Raw genomic sequence first — 21,215 nt, 5'->3', positions numbered from 1 at the left:
CCAGTTTATTCTGTTCCTCAGATTTTTAATTCACTTAATTTTTAGGATCACTTGTTGATAGACATGTATTTGTTGTTCATAATTTTTATCTTTACTTTTTTCTTCTTTTTCCTCTTTTTAAAGAATACCTTTCAGCATTTCATATAATACCGGTTTGGTGGTGATGAACTCCTTTAGCTTTTTCTTATCTGTGAAGCTCTTTATCTGCCCTTCAATTCTGAATGATAACTTTGCTGGGTAGAGTAGTCTTGGTTGTAGGTTCTTGCTATTTATCACTTTGAATATTTCTTGCCATTCCCATCTGGCCTGCATAGTTTCTGTTGAGAAATCAGCTGACAGTCATATGGGTGCTCCCTTGTAGGTAACTAACTGTTTTTCTCTTGCTGCTTGTAAGATTCTCTCTTTGTCTTTTGCCCTTGGCACTTTAATTATGATGTGTCTTGGTGTGGTCCTCTTTGGATTCCTCTTGTTTGGGGTTCTGTGTGCTTCCTGAACTTGTAAGTCTATTTCTTTCACCAGGTGGGGGAAGTTTTCTGTCATTATTTCTTCAAATAGGTTTTCAGTATCTTGCTCTCTCTCTTCTCTGGCACCCCAAAAATTCGGATATTCATACGCTTAAAGCCATCCCAGAGGCTCCTTACGCTATCCTCACACTTTTGGATTCTTCTTTCTTTCCACCTCTCTGGTTGGGTGTTTTTTTCTTCCTCATATTCCAGATTTTTGGTTTGACTCTTCGGGTATGGTGGTCTACAGTTGAGTGTCTGTATATTCTTTATTTCAGACACTGTATGCATAATTTCTGACTGGTCCTTTTCCATTTTTTTGGTATTCTCATTAAGGTCCTTGAAGGTCTCTTCAAGTTTCTCAGCGGTTTTTAGAAGATTCTTGAGTAACCTTATAAATGTGGTTCTGAACACTGTGTCATCCATTAGTTTGCTTTCCTCCATCTCTCCTACTCGTGACATACTTCGGCGTCTCCGCATTTTGGCTGCCTCCCTGTGCTGATGGAGTGGCTTTGTGTGGTCAGTGACCTATAGGGGCCAGTAGCTCAGCTTCCCCAATCACTATAGGTGGTCGCTCTTAGTACACCCCTTTGTGGGCTGAGTGGAAAGTCTTGGTGTAGTTAAAAGCCTTGATTGCTGTTGGTACACTGGGAGGAATTGACCTCCAGGCCAATTGGCTGTGAGGACCTGCTGTGTCTATAACTGTGCTGGAGACACAGTAGGGCTTTGGTGCTCACTGAGTCTGCCTCTTGAATGTGTCCCTTATGAGAGTGGTTGAAATCTGGTGTCGTCCATACAGACCACTAGATACCCTAGTGTCTGGATCTCCAATGGGGTGCAGGTCTGAGGCCTCCCAGCATGAGCTACAGCAAGAGCTACAGTTTTCTCCTCTTTGCTTGGGCGGTTTTGGAGCAGTCTGACTGGAGCTGCAGGTAATTTGGTTGAGCTGCCACAGAACAGGCCATTTATATGTAAAAGCCGCTGTGTGGAGCCTGGGCGGGTTTGTAGAATGTGCGGGGCGGGATCTCAGGGCGGGGCGGGGTCTCAGGGCATCACTAGGCAGGGGCGTGGCCTACGGCCATGCCTGCCTTCAGCCGTCTCTGCCTTTCCATGTTTCCAAGTCCCCGTGTCCCGCGGTCCAGCATAGCAAACCCTGATTGCTGGGCGCACCTCTGCAGAAAAGTCACTCTCACTCTCCGACAGATGGCCGAGAGTCCAGCTTCTCTCCGTAGGCGTCTGGGTCCCTCGTGTGTCCCCAGAAACTGGAGCTCAGAGTGATCGGGAATTTGTCTCCCTTCGGTTTGAAGAAAAGCCGCGCGCCCAGTCGCCACCGCCAGCCCGCTTCACGCGCACCTCCGTACCTCAGCTCTCTAGCGTTTGCGCTCCCTTCTCTTCTTAGTTGTAAATCTACCACTCAGCCAGCTTTCCCGTGATCCTGGGTGGTAGACGTTTTGTTTTTTAGTTGTATTTTTGAAATTGTTGTGCGAGGCGGCAGTTTAGTTGTTTAACTTTGCCGCCATCTTGGTTCCTCCCCTGTCTCTCTCTTTTTATCTCTTGCCACTATTTGATTTCATTTTCAGACAGGTTCTTGCTTGCAATGGTACCAAAGGACAATTCACAGCCCCAAAATTTTCACTGTTCACCATCTCTTAAGAAAAGGAAGCAACTTTTTGATAGGGCTGTCAGAGTCTTGGAGAGGATGTTCATCGGTCTGTCTTAGGGCCACATATTCATCCCTGAGCCAAACACAGCAGTTACGGGGATGGAGTTCTATGCCCAGGCCATGGTTCCTTGACTATCTCTGAGGGCGTGCATGGGTGGGAGAAGAGGCTCCACCCCACCCAAACCACAAGCACAGACGTGAACAGGTGCAAGGCCACCTGGTGTTGACTTATTTATCTAGCTTCTAGTCCAACTTACTACTCAACCAGCTGCAGGAACTCAGCTCTCTCACTGGGTATTTGCAGCCATTAACCTAAAACCAGCAACTGAGACCTACAAATAATTGAGCTATTTTCCAGCTAAGTGAAGCTGAAATTAAGGGCTTCCTTGAACATTGATTGCCATTTTTAATCAGGCAGTATATTGTCATTCCCTGAATGACTTTGACTTTTGCAGTTCATTTGGGGTTTAGGTGGAGGCCTGCCTTTTGTAACAAACACAGGGGTGGAGTTCATATATGACCTTTTCCTCCCTCACAATCCTTAATCTAAACTGGACCTTTCATACAGTTGTCTTGACCTGTTCAAAGATTACCCCCTTCCTCCTTCCATTGTATTCACATCCCTCTGCTTCAATCAGATCAGCCACAGTTGACTGAGCTAAGTGACAAACGGGAATTTTCTCATTGGTATGCTGAGATACGTCAGATACATAAACTCACGACAGCCTTAGTGTTCACTGCCTTGCAGACTCATCACTTTAGCCTTCCAATTTGGCTGCTTTTTCAGGATTTGTGCATGACCTTGAGGAAATCAATTCTCGCTTTCTGAACTTTGGTAGCTCTAGCTGTAAAATTAAATCATTGCCTTGTCTGATGAACAAGATGGTTTCTGAAGTACCTCCCAGATCTCTGATTCTGGAATTGTCTCTCCCCTCCTCAGTAATCTAGTGATGAGAAGGTGACCATTAAGTGTGGGGTGGCTGCAAGACAAGCCACAGGATTTGTCGGTCTCCAAACACAATGAGAATGTGCTGCTCTTGCTCACAAAGTATTAAGAATGTCAAGACAGCAACAGCAGAGCATTAAGCTGAGTGTGGGCCTTCCTGAGAGTGGGGTCCCGGGCCACTGCCTGGGCTGCACTTTTGTGAAGCCAGCCCCAGGTGCCTGAACGAATCAGACAGGAGAAGCAGCTATGCTCACGCCCCTCCTCAAATTCTGTCTTATGTCCCCACATCTTTTACAGCGACAGCAAAGGGAAATGCCTAGAAAATAAACAAGTGATGTGAACTGTGGGTGGTTGCTGACTGTGACTAAATGAACAAATGTTCTACCTAAAAGGAGCAGCTTATACTGAAATCTAGCCAATTGTCACCGTGGGAAAACTTAGGCTTACTATTTTTTCAGGAAAAAAACAGAATAAGGATTTCTTTAAAAATACAAAATTTCCTGATTTTTAAAATGCTGGTGACTGTTGAGAAAAATTAGCCAAAGTTTGAAAAATGAGGCAAAGGATGACTGCCATTCCTGTCAATGGCATCCAAGAGCCATGGTTCTCCAAATATGCTCCCTTATCAACAGCACCAGTATCACCCGAGAACAAAGCACCAGCATTTTACACATGTATACATATATGTGTGTGTGTATACAGGGTGTCCAAACAATGTGTACATACTTTGAATGATTATAAAGTCACTATCAGTTAAACCTGAAAGGAGTGAAAATTAAGTTAGTTATCAGCTGTTAAAGTGTGTATACATTTTTTGAGACATCCTGTATTTAACCATAAGATGTAGCAAGCCCACTCTTAATTTTTTTTTTACCTTAGATAAATGAAAACTTATGTTCACATAAAACTTGAGTATTTATAGTGACTTTATTCATAATTGTCAAAAACTGGAAAGATCCACATGTTCTTCACTGGTGAATGGATAAACTAACTATGGTACATCCACACAGTAGAATACTACTGAACAGTAAAAAGGAACTATTGACACATTGGGCAACATGGGTGAATCTTTAGTGCATTATGCTGAATGAAAGAAGCCAGACTCACAAGGCTACATTTTTTTATGGTTCCCTATATATGACTTCATGTTCATACAGCAACACTGTAAGAACATGAAGCAGATCAGTGATTGCCAGGTTCTGGGAGTGACAGGAGAGAGGAGGGAAATTTTTGGGGTGATCTTGATTGTGGAAGAGGTTATTTGGTCATATGCATTTGCCAAAACTCAGAGCCGTGTATACTAAAAAAAAAAAAAAAGGAGAGTGTTAATGTATGTAAATTATACTTGAATAAACTGAACTTTTAAAAAGTGCTGGTTGCTGGGAAAATGATAGCAAATTATCACAGGGCCAACATTATTCTCAAAGTATGGGCCAATGAAGACAATTTTCCCATGAGTAACTTGAAAGTTTGTGCAGAGCCAGAATGAAATAACTATCATTAATCACTTAATCAATTATTTAATTAAACACGTATTGTGCCTCCTAAATGCTAGGAGGATGAGACTAGAACAAGGTCCAGCTCCTATTCACAAAGGGCTAACGTGTAGTGGGGGGTGGGGTAAGAAAAAGACAATTGCAGTATAACCTGATCATTATCTTTGATAATCACAAAAGAATCAGTATATAATTAGGCTCTTCGCACATTACACAACTAAAAGCACAAACTAAGCATTATAAATATGTTCCCCACCCCCATGCTTATTAGCAGTAGAACGAAGATCATAAAAGCTAGTATTTGACTGCTTACTATGTGAAAGGTATTACCTTAAGTACCCATTTAAGCTTCACAAAAACTCAATGAGCTATGTTGAGTGAACTCAAAAAGTCTGGAGGCTTTGCTAGAAATAAATGATAAAGATTTACTCAAGGGTCTGGGAGTTTGCAGACTGGGAGCACAGCTAGGCAAAACCCCAGAAGTGTTCCAAAGGAGAAAGGAAAGTTAAAAGTTATTCTAGTAAAAAGTACATTTTCTGGAATTATCAGTCCTGCATGCTTGGCTCTAGGATCACTCCAGGATGGTGATCAGACAGGTGTCAGTCGGGCAGGCAGGATGAGGGGGGAGCCAGGAGCTCTTGTCAGTCCGGGTGTCTGGATAATGGGTGTCAAGGGGATGTATCCGTTGAGTCAGGTGGTAGTCAGATGGCCTGGATCTGTAACTCCTTCAAGGGACAGTTAGAGGGTTATCTGGAAGTCCGATGTTCATACAGGACTGGAATACTTAAAAAAATTTAAGTCCCTGGGCTAGCTAGAAAAAGAATGGAGTCTTTCCTAATGCCTCAACCTTCATAATGTTACTTAATAATTTTAGCAGCTTGGTTAAAGTGATTTCATTATATATATTCCTTATCATCACTCTTTCCCCAGCTAGGAACTACCATTATCAGCATCCTTTATAGATAAGGGAACAAAGTCACAGAAAAGCTTTTTTTTTGCCCCTGGTCCTGCAGCCAGTTAAGGGCAGCAAAAGGATTTAAACACTGGCAGGAATGACCACCTCCTAACCATTTTAGTGTACTGTAGATGGGAACAATGACCTGTGTCACCTGGACTCCAGAAGTTTGAAACTTGTTGCTCTAACCCTGCCTCAGTTTCCCTAACGTGAGAAGAGAGAGGTCAAGTATGCAAAACTTTCTAAGCCACCAGGATAAACTATTATTCCTTCTGAGTTCTTTTCCTGTCTTTACAATTTAACCCACCCACCCCCATTGCTAAAGTCATACCTAAGTATTGTAGGAAATAAGAGAGAGAGAGAGAGAAAACCTGCAAAAATAAACAACCAACAACAACAACAAAAATCAAGCTGAACCAAAAACTTTCATTCATCCAAAGTTTCACCACCCAGAGGTAACCACTACAAACATTTTTAGCACATTTCCTCTTAGTCTTTTTTTAAAATGTCTTATTTACATAGCTGAGGTCATACCTAAGTGTAATTTTGGACCCTGCTTTTTTTCATTTAACATCAGAGCATAAACTTTTTGTAAAAGTTATTTTAAATGCCTTCATAGTAATCCATCATATGGATATTCTGTAATTTATTAACTGTTCCTTCACAATTTGATATTTAGGTTGTTTCCAGTATTTTCGTTACTATAAATAGCACCACTATGAACATTCTAGTCCATAAATCTTTGTGTGCATTGCAGATTATTTTATTTTTAGGATAGTTTCCCAGAAATGTAATTAGTAGGTTAAATGTCATGAAGATTTAAAAAATTATATAGAGATGTAGTATTTTTTAAAAAAAACAAATACATTCTTTACAAATAAATGGGAAGCCTTCCAAGGGGGTCAAAAGTTCTGTATATGTTTGTGCCTGTGTGTAAGTGTGAAGGGGGTGGATAAGAAACAGAATAGAAACGTTACCACTCCTTGGTCAAAGTTCCATAACCACTGGACTTTTTCTCTTGTGAGCCACTTCCCAGTGTTCAGGGGCACATGCTGATTCAATACTGATCAGCTGAGTGCCAGCAAATGGAAACAAATTTCAAGTATGGAGTTTGCATGCCTTTTGCAAGTAGATGGTCCATAGAATTGGCATTTCAGCATTTGTTGCCTGGTACAGCACTTTCACCACCATTATCTGAACAGCTTCTCATAGCTCTTGGGTGAGATGGATCGGAGTAGCCATTCCCATTCCCAGGTCATTGGTCAGACATTCAGGCCCAGAAAGAAGTGACTTATCCAAAGTCACAGAGCTGGTTGGAGAGAACTGGGAATAGAATCCTAGTCTCATGGCTCTAGAGGGAAAGCCCCTGTTATGGACTGAATTATGTCCCCTACCCCCATCCACATGTTGAAGCAACTGTATTTGGAGATAGGACCTATAGGACACCAAAATTGTTGCAATAAGATGACCAATGCAGTTAATCAGCCATTTTAATAGAAGCCAGGAATAGAGATGCGAGTATACCAGCTGAGAACCAGTTTGGACCAAAGGGAACAGAGTCAGGACGAAATAAAGAAAGGCGTTTGGACTTCTGTGATTCTACAGGACAGAACAATGGAGTTATAGGGCATATTTTATCCTTCAAGGAAAGGGAAGAATGACCCTGAAGGTGATTCAGAGGTCATCAGGGCTGCCCTTCCTTCCCACTATAGGTGTAGAGCGTACAGGCCTAGAGGGCAAGGCTCTTTCTTTCTTGGTTTCAGAGGGTGAGTCCCCCTCCTGGTTTCTGGGAGCCAGGCTGCCCAGGCCTAGTGCCTCAAGGGGCAGGTTTGCAGCAAAAAGCCACAGGGGCAGGGCTACTGCCTAGGGCCACAGGGATGACACTGATGCCCCAGCTACCTGGAAGGCAGAGCATCCAGCCAGAGGACTAGTCTAGAGCTTTAAGATTTAGTGGATCAACTAAAGAACTGATATGCAAATATGCATAACCCTGGGGTGGGGTGGGGGCTGGGAGGAGGGAGGGGAAAAAGGAAAGGGCATCTATAATACTGTCAATAATAAAAAAAAAAAAAAAAAAGATTCAGTGGAATTTGCCTTGCTAGGTTTTGAAACTTCCTCTGAACCATCACCCTTCTTTCTCATCCCTCTCTTTTGGAATGGTACTGTCTATTTTGGAAGCAGTAACTTGCCTGGTTTTACAGGTTCACTGATGGAGGGAAATTTGGCCTCAGGATGAATCATACCTAGAGCCTCACCCATATCTAATTAGGTATTTAGATGAGACACTAGACTTGGAGTTGATGGTGGAATGGGCTAAGACTTTGGGGGCTATTGGGATGGCATGAATGTATTTTGCATGTAAGAAGGAAATGCATTTTGGGGAGCAGAGGATGGAATATTATGGACTGAACTATGTCCCCCCAAATTCCTATGTAGAAGCCCTAACCCCCAGTATGCCTCTTTGGAGAAAGAACCTTTAGAGAGGTAATGACCTTGGGCAAATTAGCCTCTTAGGTCTGGTTTTCTCATCTGTAAAACAGGATACTCTTAGTACCTGCTCTAGGAAATTATGGGGCTAATGAAAAGAAATGATGTATGCAGAGTTCCTGGCACATATTGAAAGGCAATAAAAGGGTAGGTTTTTTTTTCCCCCTAGATTAATTAATTAAATGAATAAATGTTCCATGCTGAGGACAGTGTCTGGTACTTAGTAAGGACTATGCCAGCTTCAGTTATAGTTATTTTCTGATTCCTGCAGAAAGTAAGCCCTCCACAGTCTTGAATCCTAACCAGCCCAAATTCCAATTCCCCCTCAATACAGCTCGAGGTCTTTCCCGCCCTAACACGTTTCTCTAGGCCACTTTCTCTGCCTGGTGCTCCAATCCTCCTCCTCCCCAGCTCAGATGTCATCTCCCCTGGGAATCCTCTCTGCTCCATCTCCCCGCTCCCTGTCAGAGGGAATGGCTCCTTGATTTGTGTCCTGCTAAGAAAACAACTCCATATAGCACTTAGCTCTTTGTGCCCGGTGGTTCCATTAACCTGCTGAGTGAGTGGCCTCAGTGTCACCCAAGGCATCTAGAATAGTGCGGGACCGAGGAACGGGCCGCTGTTCCGAGTTAAACGGGTCCAGTTTAACTCCTACAAGCCCAAGCCCAGGACCCTCCCCAGGCCGCGCCCACCTTGAGTGAATCCTCAACCCATGAGGGTCTGGACTCCGCTTCCGCTGCTCAGGGTCACCTGAGCCCGCTGGATTCCCCAGGGGTCCGGCCGGCTCCTCCCCTGGCGCCCCTCCCACCCGCTCCGGGCGGGGCGTCCCCTCCTCCACCCGGCGGAGCCCCGCGGAGCCGAGGGCGGAGCATCTCTGATGGCTAAGAGCCGGCCGGGGAGGCCCTGGGCGGTCAGTGGGTTGCAGACGCGCCGCCGCCTGGCTGGGGTGCAGGCATGGCCGCGGGCTTGTGAGCGCGGGGCGCACGAGGGGCCGCTGCCACCATGCGGGGTGTGGGCGCCGCCCGGCGCTGCCTGCTGGCGCTCGCCCTGCTGGCTTGGACCAGAAGTAAGTGGCGGGGCAAGGGGCTGGGGTGTAGATGGAGGTGGGTGAGCTAGGTGGTCCAGGGACCTGGCAGTTGCCACCTCCCCACCCCCCACCCCCCCGCAACTCCGCAGGGCTGCACCCCGCTGCCCCAGCCCGGGACCCCCTGGGAGCCCCGCTTTGTTCTCACGTTGTATGCCATGGGAGGTGGTAGAGGTCCTGAGCATGCAGAAAGCCGCGGGTCCCCTCCCTGGCTTCCCTTCCTCCCTCTCTTGCTTTTTCCTCTGTGGTTTTTTTTTTTTTTTTTTTTTTTTTTCCTTCTTTCCCTGCTTTTGGCTTCTCTTTCCGCTGCTTTCCTAGTCTCTCCTCTTTTCTCCAGTCAGTCTTTGTGTGTGTGTGTTGTTCCTATAAATATATACTGATAAAATTGGAACCATACCATATGTACAGTTTGGTGTCTTGCATTTTCTGCTTCACATAATGAGCATTTCCTACATTGTTAAATTCTCCCAAACATGATTTTAATGACTATAAATTCCATCAAGAAATCGCAGAACCAAAATCTTTAAAAAGTTAAAAATATGACTCTCATACAAATATAGGGTGAATGTGGCAAAGATTCGTTGGGTTCATTCTTGAGGCAGTGAATGGAATGGTGAGGCCAGTTCAGGAACAGGCGTGGTACAGGCATTGGAGGAAGAGTGTGGAAATCTTGTTCTGGGACAGATGCAAAAGTGGTCAGTGCCCCATGGGGCCAGACGACCAGATTTCTTAGTTATCTTTCTACTACGGTGAAGTCATTTGCATCTCTATGGACCAGAAATCTAACAGTTAATACAGATAGTCTTTTAATTAATAGTAAGTAAAAACAAGTCAGACAGAGGTCCATTCCCCTAGATAACAGTGATACTGGAAGGGCCCTTAAACAATGCAGCAATGTGACATTGAGAGGACATCCTGCTTTCTCTTTGCCTGGTTTCCAAGTTTTGAACAATTTTTTTAAAGATCCTGTGATCCTCCATTACTGAGCCTTTAGATTGCTTTCAGTATTTTTTTCTTTTGCATCATAAAGATCATTTCATTTTTTAAACATTCCATTAAATATCATGTAATTCCTTTATTTTTTGCAAAGAGTCTGGACTTAATCAGAGATACAGAATATCAAGCACTTAGCATAGTGCTCAGAAAACAGGTAATGGGTAAATGAATGCATTGCTTCAGATTTTTAGCAAAATGATGAATCTGATGCCAGGCTAATGAGATTATTTTAGGATATATTTTGATTGAGAACACATTATAACAGTAATCTGAAAGGAAAGTTTATCCCACAACTCTAACAAAACAACTAGGGCCATCTTTTCTCTCATTCACTACATTCTATGTAATTGATGTGGTTGGTTTAGACAGAATTGATTTTGGAGACCTCACCCTCATCCCCAGGAGTCCTATGGATTTAGCCTGTTTTTATGGAGATTGATTTGCCTAGGTTTTGGGAAATGACCACTTTATTAAGATTGTCTGCAACCAGTCTTTGAGGTTGCCACTGCCTTGAACAATTCTCTCCTCAAACAAGTTACAATTCACCGTTCTTAGAAAAATAGGATTCCTGCAACCTACCTCCCAGGGTTGTCATGAATATGAAGGAAAGCTGGGTGGTGAGATTGATTTGGAAAGTAGGGAGTGCCATCCAGATGCAGACTTCCTATTGGGAAGCTCAAGTTTATGCAGTGATGCTTTGTGGATTGAGAAGCAATTTCACAGTGACTCTCCCCAGTAATTCTGTAAGATGGGCAGGCAGGTATCGTTATTTTCATCTTACAGATGAGAAAACTGAAGCACAATTGAAATACTGCCCATGGCCTTGACTCTAGAATATGCCCAGAATCCAACCACTTCATTCCTCTCCACTGATGTAATTCTAGTCTGAGGCACCGTCATCTCTCACCAGGGCTCCTGCAAAGTCTCCAGCCTTGCCTTCTGCTTTTACTCTCCCTTCCTCCCCTCTCCCCCACCCAGCAAGCCGAACCATCTTTTAAAAACTGCATACAGATCATATTGCTCTGTATTTAAACCCTCCAGTACTTTCCAAGTCTATTTATAATAAAATCCAGACACTTTCCATGGCCTCTGTGATACCAGACCCATGGCTGTCTTGCTGACCACGTCTCCTACCAACTTCCCCCTCATTTACTAGACTCCAGCTACCTTTATCCTCTGCTGCTTCCTTGAACAGGCCAAGGAAGTAACATTTTACCCACTTCTGCTCACGCAGGGCCATTGTGCCTGTGGTTCCTCTACCTGGGGCCCTCTTCTTCCAGATCTTTGCATGACTGCCTTTTTCTGGTCCCTCGGATCTCAATTAAATGCCCTCTTTGCTGACCATCCTGTCTAAAATAGGGATCCCCTCCTCCAGTGTCTCTTTATTCCATGACCCTATTGTACCCTATGAGAATACTTGCGTGTTGTCCGTTTCCCACCGCTAGGAGATAAACTGTGAGGAGTACAGAGCCCTGGCTACCCCTGTTGAGCACAGTATTGCCAACACCTAGCAGAGTGCCTGACCCATAGTAAATGCTAAGAGCCTGAAATCCAACTGGTCTTCTAATGAGCCAGTACGGGGTTCTTCTCAGTCACAGTGCATGCGGCTCAGCTAGGGTGCAGAGGGCTGGGATTCCAATGGTTGTGCATCCTGTGTTGGCAGGAGGAAGAGGGGAAGGCAGCCCCCAGCCACAGCATGAACTAATAATACCTCAGTGGAAGGCTGCAGAAGGCCCTATGGGAGAAAAGGTAAGGCCAAAAGCTCTCCTTTTCAGAGGCAAGAGTTGACAACATCATTCTGTGAGGGTGGGGGCCACCTACTCGACTTTCCTGGAGGCCCTGGCATCGCCGTTAGTTCTGTTCCTGACCCACTCTATCCTATTTGTCACTTTTGAAATCCCAGATGGGACTTTCTTCCATCGTGTGACACACTTCTAGAACTCTTTCAAATGCTATTAGTTGAGGAAATGAAAATTCACGTTAATGCTGACACAAGCTAAGTGCAAATATGTGTCACAAAAATCACTGGCTCGATTAGAGTTAAATATCTCCATTGGTATTTTTTGCTCTGCGTAATACATGCTTCGTTTTATTGATGAGGTAATGTACATGGAGAGAAAATGCTATATATATAAAAGCGACCGTTACGACTGGCCGTTAGCTATGACGTGCACTGACCACCAGGGGGCAGATGCTCAACGCAGGAGCTGCCCCCTGGTGGTCAGTGCGCTCCCACAGCCAACCTTCTGTGGCCGGCCAACCTCCTGCGGTCCCTCCACACCACCCTCCGCGGGACCCCACCCATACACATTTTCGTGCACTGGGCCTCTAATTTTTTAATAAGAGGTCAGGTAGGGACCCAGGACTCACTGGGGAATGTATGTCTTAAAATTCAGTAGGCATCTTGGGCCACAACACCAGCAAGTACACAGGCTTTATCAAGGAGCTTGGGAATACGTCAGAAAACTACCCTGTGCCTGCAGAGAAGGCCTGTGCATCGAGGATATTCTCTGTGGCTCTGGCTTTACATGGGAGAGCTAGACAGAAAGATGTGATTGTCGACCTCCCACTTTGTGAACTTCATTTCCTCACTTGTAAAATAGGGCTGAGAGGGAATAAGAAGGAAGAGGGCTGGGGAGCAGGGGTAGAGAATAAGATCCCTTTGGGTTGAAAGGATCAGTGACTTATTGGGCAACATCTTGAGCGCAAGATTATAGTAGCAGAGAGAGGAGAAAGCTATGTCAGATCAGACTTCAGACTTGGTGGCTTTTGAGTCTAGAAAGGTAAATAGAGAGGAACAATGCCTAGAATCCTTACAGTTATGTTTAGAGTAATACAGACATGTCCAAAAAAAATGCTCCAATTTGTATTTACTGAGAAAACTTAAAGAGAAAATTTTAGGATAAATCAAAGCAAGTAACATTTTACCCTAAAGACAATGAGTGCATGGAATTCATTTCATCAAAAAGTAAGAAAGGCTGAAAATAGCTTCAGGAAAAGTCTAGACAAATTAATGAATGACCAGCCTTGAGCAGGTTATTTTTAAAAATTAGTTCAGCCTACCCATTATTACCGAGCACTGTCTCTGATAGTCTTTGTAGAGGCTTCTCTGTTCTTTCCAGATGTGGGATGCCTGGCATCCTCAGGAAGGGTTTGAGAAACAAAGTGGAGTGGCAGATCCTGTCTTTGTTCCCAGCCATTGTCTGCCCAGAATTTGGGTCATTGCATTTTGTACGAATAGTCAGCACAGTGCCTGGCACCATAAGGATTTTTTGAATGAACAAATGAAGGGATGGAGAGAGAGAGAGAGAGAGAGAGAGAGAGAGAGAGGGAGAGAGAGAGAGAGAGAGAGAGAGGTGGGGGCAGGGAAGGTGGGTCTCACTCATGTCTCTTATTCTCCTTTACATAATTAATTTATCCATCAAACATCAATTGAACACTCACTGTATAGTAAATATCATATTAGATCTTGGAGTCAGACACGCTACCGTTGCGCCACGAGGTCAACCTCATATTAGATCTTAACGAGGATGCAATACATAGGACAGATTTCCAATACCCTGTGGAACTGAAGACCTATTTAATCCAGCACTAAAGTGAAAGGAATTTTAACCCTTCTCTGGGGTCAATATGCTAGTGGGTCAGCTCCCTAGGAGAGGTGACGTCGCCCATTCCAAGCACACAGTGGAGTTGCAAGAGAAAAGCTGAGTAAAGCTGGACAGGGAAGCTGTGTAGATCCTTGCAATGCTGCTTCATTGTTTTGCTTGAGATGTCTCCTGGAAACAAGGAACATCATCTTTTAAAAATATCAGTGTCTGAGCATCTTCCAGACCAGAAAGAAATATATTTGGATGACTCACTTAAAAATAAATATTTACCCTCATGTTGCAGCTTGTGTCTCTGTTGGGGAGGGGTGACAGTACTTCGATTTCTATCAGCTTTCCTTTTTTGTGTGGGCTGTCACATGGCCACCTGCCTCTTGGATAAGAGAATTGCTGCAGCTCTGTCACCATGTGCGTATTCTCAGATAACCACTTGGGACTGTGTCCCTGAAGCCTCACGTGATTGATTGCACAGGGCCCTTGCTCCAGGACTCCCCAGAGTAAAGTGGCAAAGGACCAGCAACCAGAATAGACACGTGTTGGCAGAGCTGAAGCAGGGCATCAGAAACAGAGAAGTGAATCCCTTAGTGGAAAGCTATTGGGCAAACATCCACCTAACTTCCTCTCCCCATAGTTTTGAAATGTACTTCTTAAGAGAAGTCAATAGGACAAATTAGCCAAGAAAAAAGCAAAGGACAGGGTTGCTCAAGCATCCTGGATCAGAAAGTTCAGATCTCATCAGAGCCCTGAAAGGGGTTGCCCCGGACTCTAATGGGAAGTGGGTTTTGAGGCAAAGAAGAGGAGGAAATGTGCTTGGAAGAGGCAGAGCCCCAAGGAGAGGTGGCTGACGTAGCAGGTGACCTACTTTCTGAGACACACCAAAACCAAGGTTTTCGGTCCACCTTTGAAGCGGCAGAGACTTCACTCTAGTAGAGCTTTTGTGGATTGAAAGAGACTTCAAGAGTTTATCAGTGTCTTGGTATCAAGTTAGAGAGCATATATTTAAAATACCCCAGAGAATTGGTGCTGTTTTAAACAGGTTTAAATATGTAAATACCCTGATTTAAATAAGCCTTCCTTCAAAAATAGTTTACCCACCCTATGTTGAATTGTTGAAGCATGGAAGTTAGTTTTGACTTCTATTTTTAATTTCTTTGAAAGTGCCCACAATAATAAGGTAAAAAGAGATAAAAGCCCATTTCTTAAGCAATGATAAAAACATAGAAAATTACACAAAGGAAAATAAAATTAACCAATAATCCCATTGCCTGGCGGTAACTATGGTAACTTATTGGTTTAGTTTTTTTTCTCTCTATTTTTTCCTTTTATAAAAGTATATTTAAATAAAATATATAGTGTTATATTTTGAGTCTTTGTGCCTAATGATTATCATGTATAGCTTCTTAATAATGTAGAAATTATTTAAATGATTGTCTAGTGTTTTGTCATATGAATAGATCATTGTTTATTTACCCATTCTCCTTTTTGGACATTTAGGTTATATTTCATCATTCAGGGTTGTAATTAATGAACATCTTTCTATATAATAAACCTTTGCCCATTTTTCCATTTGTTCCTTTCAGATATAGCCTTATATTACTGGGTCAGAAGGTCTAAACACTTAAAACTCTTAGTCCATACTGTCAGATATTTTCCAGAGTTGGTGGTGTCAGTTTGAATTCTCACTGGTAGGGTATGAGAGTGCCCACTTTATAGTGTGCTCTGTTGCACTACGATTCATGGTTTTAAAAAATCTGTCACTTTTATTCCTTTTAAAGGTATTTAAAAAAAATTGGAGGTGGGTAGTTACTAGTGACGTTGAACATACTTTCTTGTCTGATATCTTAAATGACCTATGCTGGGTGTATACCAACTTTGAGCATCAGCAAATTTGCTCTAGTATGTAAAATGTATCTTCTTTTGGACTTACAAAACCTTAGTTTGAAGTGCTCCTAGTTGTCTCCTCTGAGATGACTGGGGTATTTCTTTAAAGTGGGAACAAAACAAAATAATGTAAAATGAGAACGCATTATGAAGGGGCTCTTCCTGGTATTTTAGATAATAGCCCCCATATACTACGTGCTTCCTATAGGCAGAAAAATTCTTTGCATTCACTAAGCCACTTAATCCTTCTGAGAGCCCCGTAAGTTTTGCTATTATCTGTTTTATAAGTGAGGAAACTGAGTTGTAGGGAGGTTTAGGAACATGCCCAAGTTCACATCACAGCAGTGTCAGAGTCAGCACTTGAATCCAGATCTGACTCCACACAGAATTTGCTGCTGAAGATGGCGTTTTCCAGCATTTGCCTTTACCAGATCTGCATGCAAGCACTTACCAGCACACCATTTCAGCTCCGAGTTTCTTTCCTTTGTCTTTTAGGCGAAGGCAGGTGGGGGAGGGGAATTGGTCCTTCTGGGATTGCAGCTATTTTATGTTTGGTCTGGGAATGCAATTGACCCTTTCCCCGTTCACTTCCTGTGGATCAATGTCAGAGGGCTGCCCTAGATCCTGTGAGTGTTCCTGGGAGCCTCCACCCTGCTTTTAAGAACTGACATTCTTTTGTTGTTGCTTTTAGCATCCACTCAAAGCTGAGCTCAGGGTAATGGCCGAGGGGCGAGAGCTGATCCTGGACCTGGAGAAGAATGAGTAAGTGGACTCCTCCTTTGTCTAAAATGAAACAATTCACTTCCATGTCAATGCCGGACGCAGGTGCTGCTGTTTTGTAAGGAAGCAGTTAGTGAAGTGACCCAGGCTCTCAGTCCGTGGTTTCTTTGTGCAGAGCCTCTTGCAAAGACAGTGTTTCCACAATCTCTTGACTTGCTGTGCAACTGCTGGACTGCTTAATGGGCTGTATTTCCGGGCTGCTTCTTAGAGTTCACTGTGTGTGTGTGTGTGTGTGTGTGTGTGTGTGTGTGTGTGGTGTGTAATGAGGGAGGGATGGACTGGAGGACTCTCGCAGCTGTCTCACTAGCTGCAGCACAGGGCATGGCAGGAAGCAAAGGAGATTAGAGGAAAACAGCAGAGAAGAGAGAGGCAAGGCGGAGTTCTGGGATTTGCACCTTCAACCCTGGCTGCTCTACCTGCTCGGGGTCGGCTAAATCTGAGATTCTGCCAATAGGGGCATGGTCAGCAGTCTCCTGGCTTCTCTGGGCTGGTTCTTCCATCTTTCTAACCCCATTCATCTTGGGTGGTGGCCTGAGTCAGAAATATTTCCACATTGACTTGCCATCAAGCACAGTTATATCTTGATTCATGTTATGGAGCAGGTGAATAGATAATGCATAGCCCTGTCTGTTGCCTGTTCTTGGGCCATTCCCAATCTGCTTGGCCACTGGAGAGCTCTCCATTGGCCTGGAGACCAGGGAGGCCTTTGGTATTTGCCCGCCAACGGTCCCTCTTTGATTCTGCCACACAGACCTTGCAGATAAGGCTGCCTGGCTCGGACAACTGCCCATCTCTTCTTGGCAGCCTCCCTGGGAGCAGATGAGTAATCAAACACATCACTGCCAAGAAAGGGATGGATGGGGGCCTTCCCATAACCAGAAGGATGGGAAGGGCTGTTGAGCTTGGGTGGAAAGCGAGAACATAAATTATTCCAAATTTGGGCTTTTGGACCCTAGTGAAAGGAGGGTGGGTTGAGTCAGAACTATGGTAGAAGTGAGACTTGAGCATGCGCAGTAATTCTCGCCTTTCCCCTGCCTACAGAACGTTAGACATCTCAATCATTTTTGCTTGACTGAGAATATGTTCTAGACTATGAACTAGAATGTGTTCTTTTTGTCCCATTTCCCTGGAACAGACCTGGCTGCCGCTGTCCCGGAGGGTGCCGGCTCTGCATGCCTGGGATTGCTCCTTGCGCAGTCTTCCCTTTGTCCTGCAGGAAAAGGCCATTAGAGGGTCTGTTCTTGATCGTCTCTCTCAGGGGTCTGCTTCACTCTCTCCTGGTCCCAGCCCTCTAGCTCTGGTCTAAATGTTCCCTGTTGCCACGCAGTCTAATCTGCTCCATTCTGCCCCCAACTGGAATATTTGGCCCTCCAGCTTCCTCTGGGCAGTCCAAGTGGTGGGGTTGCTGTCATGGGCAAATCCTTAGGAGTTGGACTTGCCAAGGAGGGATCCCAGCGCTCACCCTTCCCTCCTCTTTTGGAGCCTTTGTAAGAGGTCATAGGAAGTTGTAGTGGGAAGACACTTCAAAAAAATACTCAGTGCAACTGTCTTATGTGTGGATGTAGAAACTTCACCTCAGAGAGGGGTAGACACTTATCTAAGGCCACACAGCAGGTAAGTGAGAGAGGTGAGAGTAGGATCCTTTGTGTTCTTGGCTTGGATCTGAAGTTAAGGAGAGCGCGTGGATGTGGTTCTATTGTGTATTGGTCTGAGCAGCTCTCTGGCTTCCCAGTGAGCGGCAGGGGCCTGGATGTGGTTCCTGGTCTCCTTGAGTTGGCAGGAGGCAGAAGGCTTGACAAAAATGGAAACAGCAGCGCCAAGCACTATGACCTCATCAGGTATCCCTGGGGAACAGCTTCCTGCTATTTTCGTCTAAATTGGGCTTTTTGTTTTTGAACATGTGTTAGTGAGCGGAACTCCAACTGCACACGACTTCCTATTGTGTTTATTTCCCAAAGCCTTCTCATTCATGGTGCGTGCGAGGCCAGATGCAAAACAGCTTGGGGGGTGGGGATGATGCTTTTCTGATTTTTCAAATCTCTCTGTTAAAGTTTTTATAGTCATGATACTTGAGGGGAAACTGGGCCCTGTGCTAAGTGACTTCTCAGTCTGTTTTTTAAGTTCCTCAATTGTTTCATTCATTTTTTCATCTCCTATGCATTCATAGCAGTGCAGGCACCAGTGTCAGTACTGGGGATATAGCTGTGAATAAAACAGTTCAGCCCTTATGGGGCTTATAGTCTGCTGGCGAGGACAGTAAACAAACAAGTGAATGTGTAGTATGTCTGGTGACAAGTGCTATGGAAACAAAGGAACATACGAGCTCAGAGACCAGGGATGGGGAGGGAGGTGCCGTTTCAGATTGATGGTCAGAGAAGGGCTTGGTGGTGAATTGGTATTTAAGTCAAGACCTGAAGGAGATGAGAAAATGAGCCATGTGGTTGGCTAGGAGATGGCTATTCCAAGGAGAAGGAACAGCCAAGTTCAAAGGCCCTAATAGGTTATGAAGGTTTCTTCTCTCCTTTCCCAACCACTATACACTTCTCCCTACATTGGATTCTCGAGCGCCCCAGGAGCTATGGGCAAGAGGTTCTAGCACTCTGGGGGGAGAGAAGACATTTCTAATTTCTTTTTCATCATCCTGAGGTGTCTGGACTTCTCCCATCAAATCAAAGCCCACGTGCTAATGCATGGCCCAAAATAGCAATGAGCAGGCCTTTAATGGAATTCGCACATGGAGAGATTGCCAAGAATGGTGAGGATGGAGGAGCATGGGGGGTGGGCCTGGAGAGAGGGAGGGGCCTTTAGCTTAGGCAGCAGATACCCAAGGTGCCTTACTTCAATAGCATGGCAGCTGGCAGTCTTTTTCTGCTGTGAAGCAACTCAGAATAAACAATGATATTTATCTACTCAGTGCACAAGCATCGCAGAGATAATCTGCATTTGGCTTTCATGTCAGATAGTCCTGGGTTCAGGTCCCAGCTCTCCGACCTCCTGGCTGGCTGTCCTCTTTAAGCCTCAGATTCCCTGTCTGGGGTATCATGAAAGTCACACGCTCGAGAGCCATGAAGATGAAATGAGATGGTTCATGTAAAGGACCCAGCACAGTGCCTTGCTCATATTATATACCTAGTAAATGGCAGCTATGTGATTTCTCACAAGTGTCTTTTTAAAAAAATTTTTTCTCACTCGTGTCTTTTTTCATTGCAACATGCTCATTGTAAAACATTTAGCAATACCTAAGTATAATAAGTAAAAGAATGAAAGCCTCCTACCCACAAGAAGAATCCACTGTTAACAGTTTTGGTGGGCATACCTTGGACCTTTTCTATGCGTGTGGGAACCTGCACATAGATCCTCATAGACACAGTTGCTCAGAAGCACACACAGGCTGCTGTTTTAGTTGGGAAGGGAGGAGCAGAAAGAGATTATGCTATACGTATTGGTCCACACTTGTTTTTTTTAGACTCAACCATATGTCATGAAGGTAGTACACTGCTCTACTAGAGTATGTATTACATTGTTTTATATTTATTCACACATATACACGTAATTTGCAAATATTGGTGCATAGCTGTTGTTCCGAGAACCTTACTTGTGGTTAGGGCAGTGTGATACAGTCCTGAGCTCCGAGGCAGACATGAGGAATTGGTCAAGAAGCCATTTGGCCCTTCTGGGCCTCAAATTTCTCATCTTTCAAATGGGTGTTTTTCCCTAGTTGGGCTCTAAGGGCTTCTCCTGTGCCACTTATTTAAAGGATACCATTCAATACCACTTATCTAAAAGATACCATGCAAGTGGAAAAATGGAAAAGAAGCATAGAGTTTGCTCTCCATTCATGGAGACATCTCTGGAAAGAGGGTACAGTGGGATAAAGGAAAATCGCCTCCAAACCATGGACCTTGAAGTGGAGGATGAACTACTAGTTTAGGTAACATAAACATGAGAGGGAAATTACAGAGAAGAAATGATGGTGCTGTTTCCACAAGCCCCAGTTTGGAGGCACGCATCCATAATGTTTTTTCTCCATGTAATTTTCCCTATGCTCTGAGGACTGGCTCATCAACCCAGAGACCATATTGGACATAAAACAACAACAACAAAAACTTGTTTGCTGAAATGAAATGGAACCTTGCCGAGCTGTCGGCATAGGGGCGAGGCACACCTCAGGGAGTATAGGCCTTGTCTTTCTTCCCTTCTCCTTTCTTCACTTTTTCCCAAGAGGAGGGCACACTGAACTCTTGAACCAGCTTGCAGGATGCTCATTGGGCTGCATTACTAGAGGTCAGGGTCACTACATTAACTACATTGTAAGGTCACCTTCAAAGGCAAATAAACAGCTCAACTAGTGGGCACTGAGCCCAGAGGACCTCTGGCCATATGCTTCTCTGCTCGTCTCTTACACACACTTTGGAACTCTCATCTCTTCACTATACTGCCCTCCCTTGGAGTCCAAATGATGATAAGATTTGGGTTTTGGCTTGGAAAAGGGACAGCTGTCCTTTGATCTCACCCCATTCATTGTGCTTCAGCCCTGGCTAAAGACAGGTCCTGTTTGCATCAGTCTAGCCCGTAAGAATGGATATTTATTTTCTTCTCTGTGTGTATCTACCTCCAGACCTCCTGAGGAACAGTAATTGTCAAAGCAGAATGGAGGTGTTTAGAGGTTTGCTGGTCATAGTACTCACCATTACTTCTGACTTGAATCTCTCTTCATATCTCTGACTTTTTATCAGTCCCTCAGAGGTACCCTAGGGAAGGAGACTGCTTTTGTTGGCTTGGAAATCAGGCTACCACCTGGAAAATTAAGTCATTTGGG

General features: G+C 44.4%; 1 protein-coding gene across 2 annotated transcripts in view; it reads left to right on the top strand.

Annotated features, from left to right (window-relative positions):
- The first annotated feature begins 8,947 nt into the window (after window positions 1-8,947).
- ADAM19 (ADAM metallopeptidase domain 19) overlaps window positions 8,948-21,215 on the top strand; it is a 79,236-nt gene continuing 66,968 nt past the window's right edge. For both annotated transcript variants that reach the window (XR_008556429.1, XM_028154688.2), the window contains exons 1-3: window positions 8,948-9,116; window positions 11,794-11,879; window positions 16,308-16,378. Coding sequence is in view for 1 of the 2 variants with exons in the window: in XM_028154688.2 (XP_028010489.2) it covers window positions 9,053-9,116; window positions 11,794-11,879; window positions 16,308-16,378 (221 nt within the window). In the remaining variant the exon portion in view is untranslated. The remainder of the gene's footprint in view (window positions 9,117-11,793; window positions 11,880-16,307; window positions 16,379-21,215) is intronic.

The sequence above is a fragment of the Eptesicus fuscus genome, chromosome 6, assembly GCF_027574615.1.
Source record: "Eptesicus fuscus isolate TK198812 chromosome 6, DD_ASM_mEF_20220401, whole genome shotgun sequence".
Taxonomy (NCBI): domain Eukaryota; kingdom Metazoa; phylum Chordata; class Mammalia; order Chiroptera; family Vespertilionidae; genus Eptesicus; species Eptesicus fuscus.
Note: the sequence above shows the minus strand (reverse complement) of the source record. Positions and strands in the feature narration are given on the sequence as shown.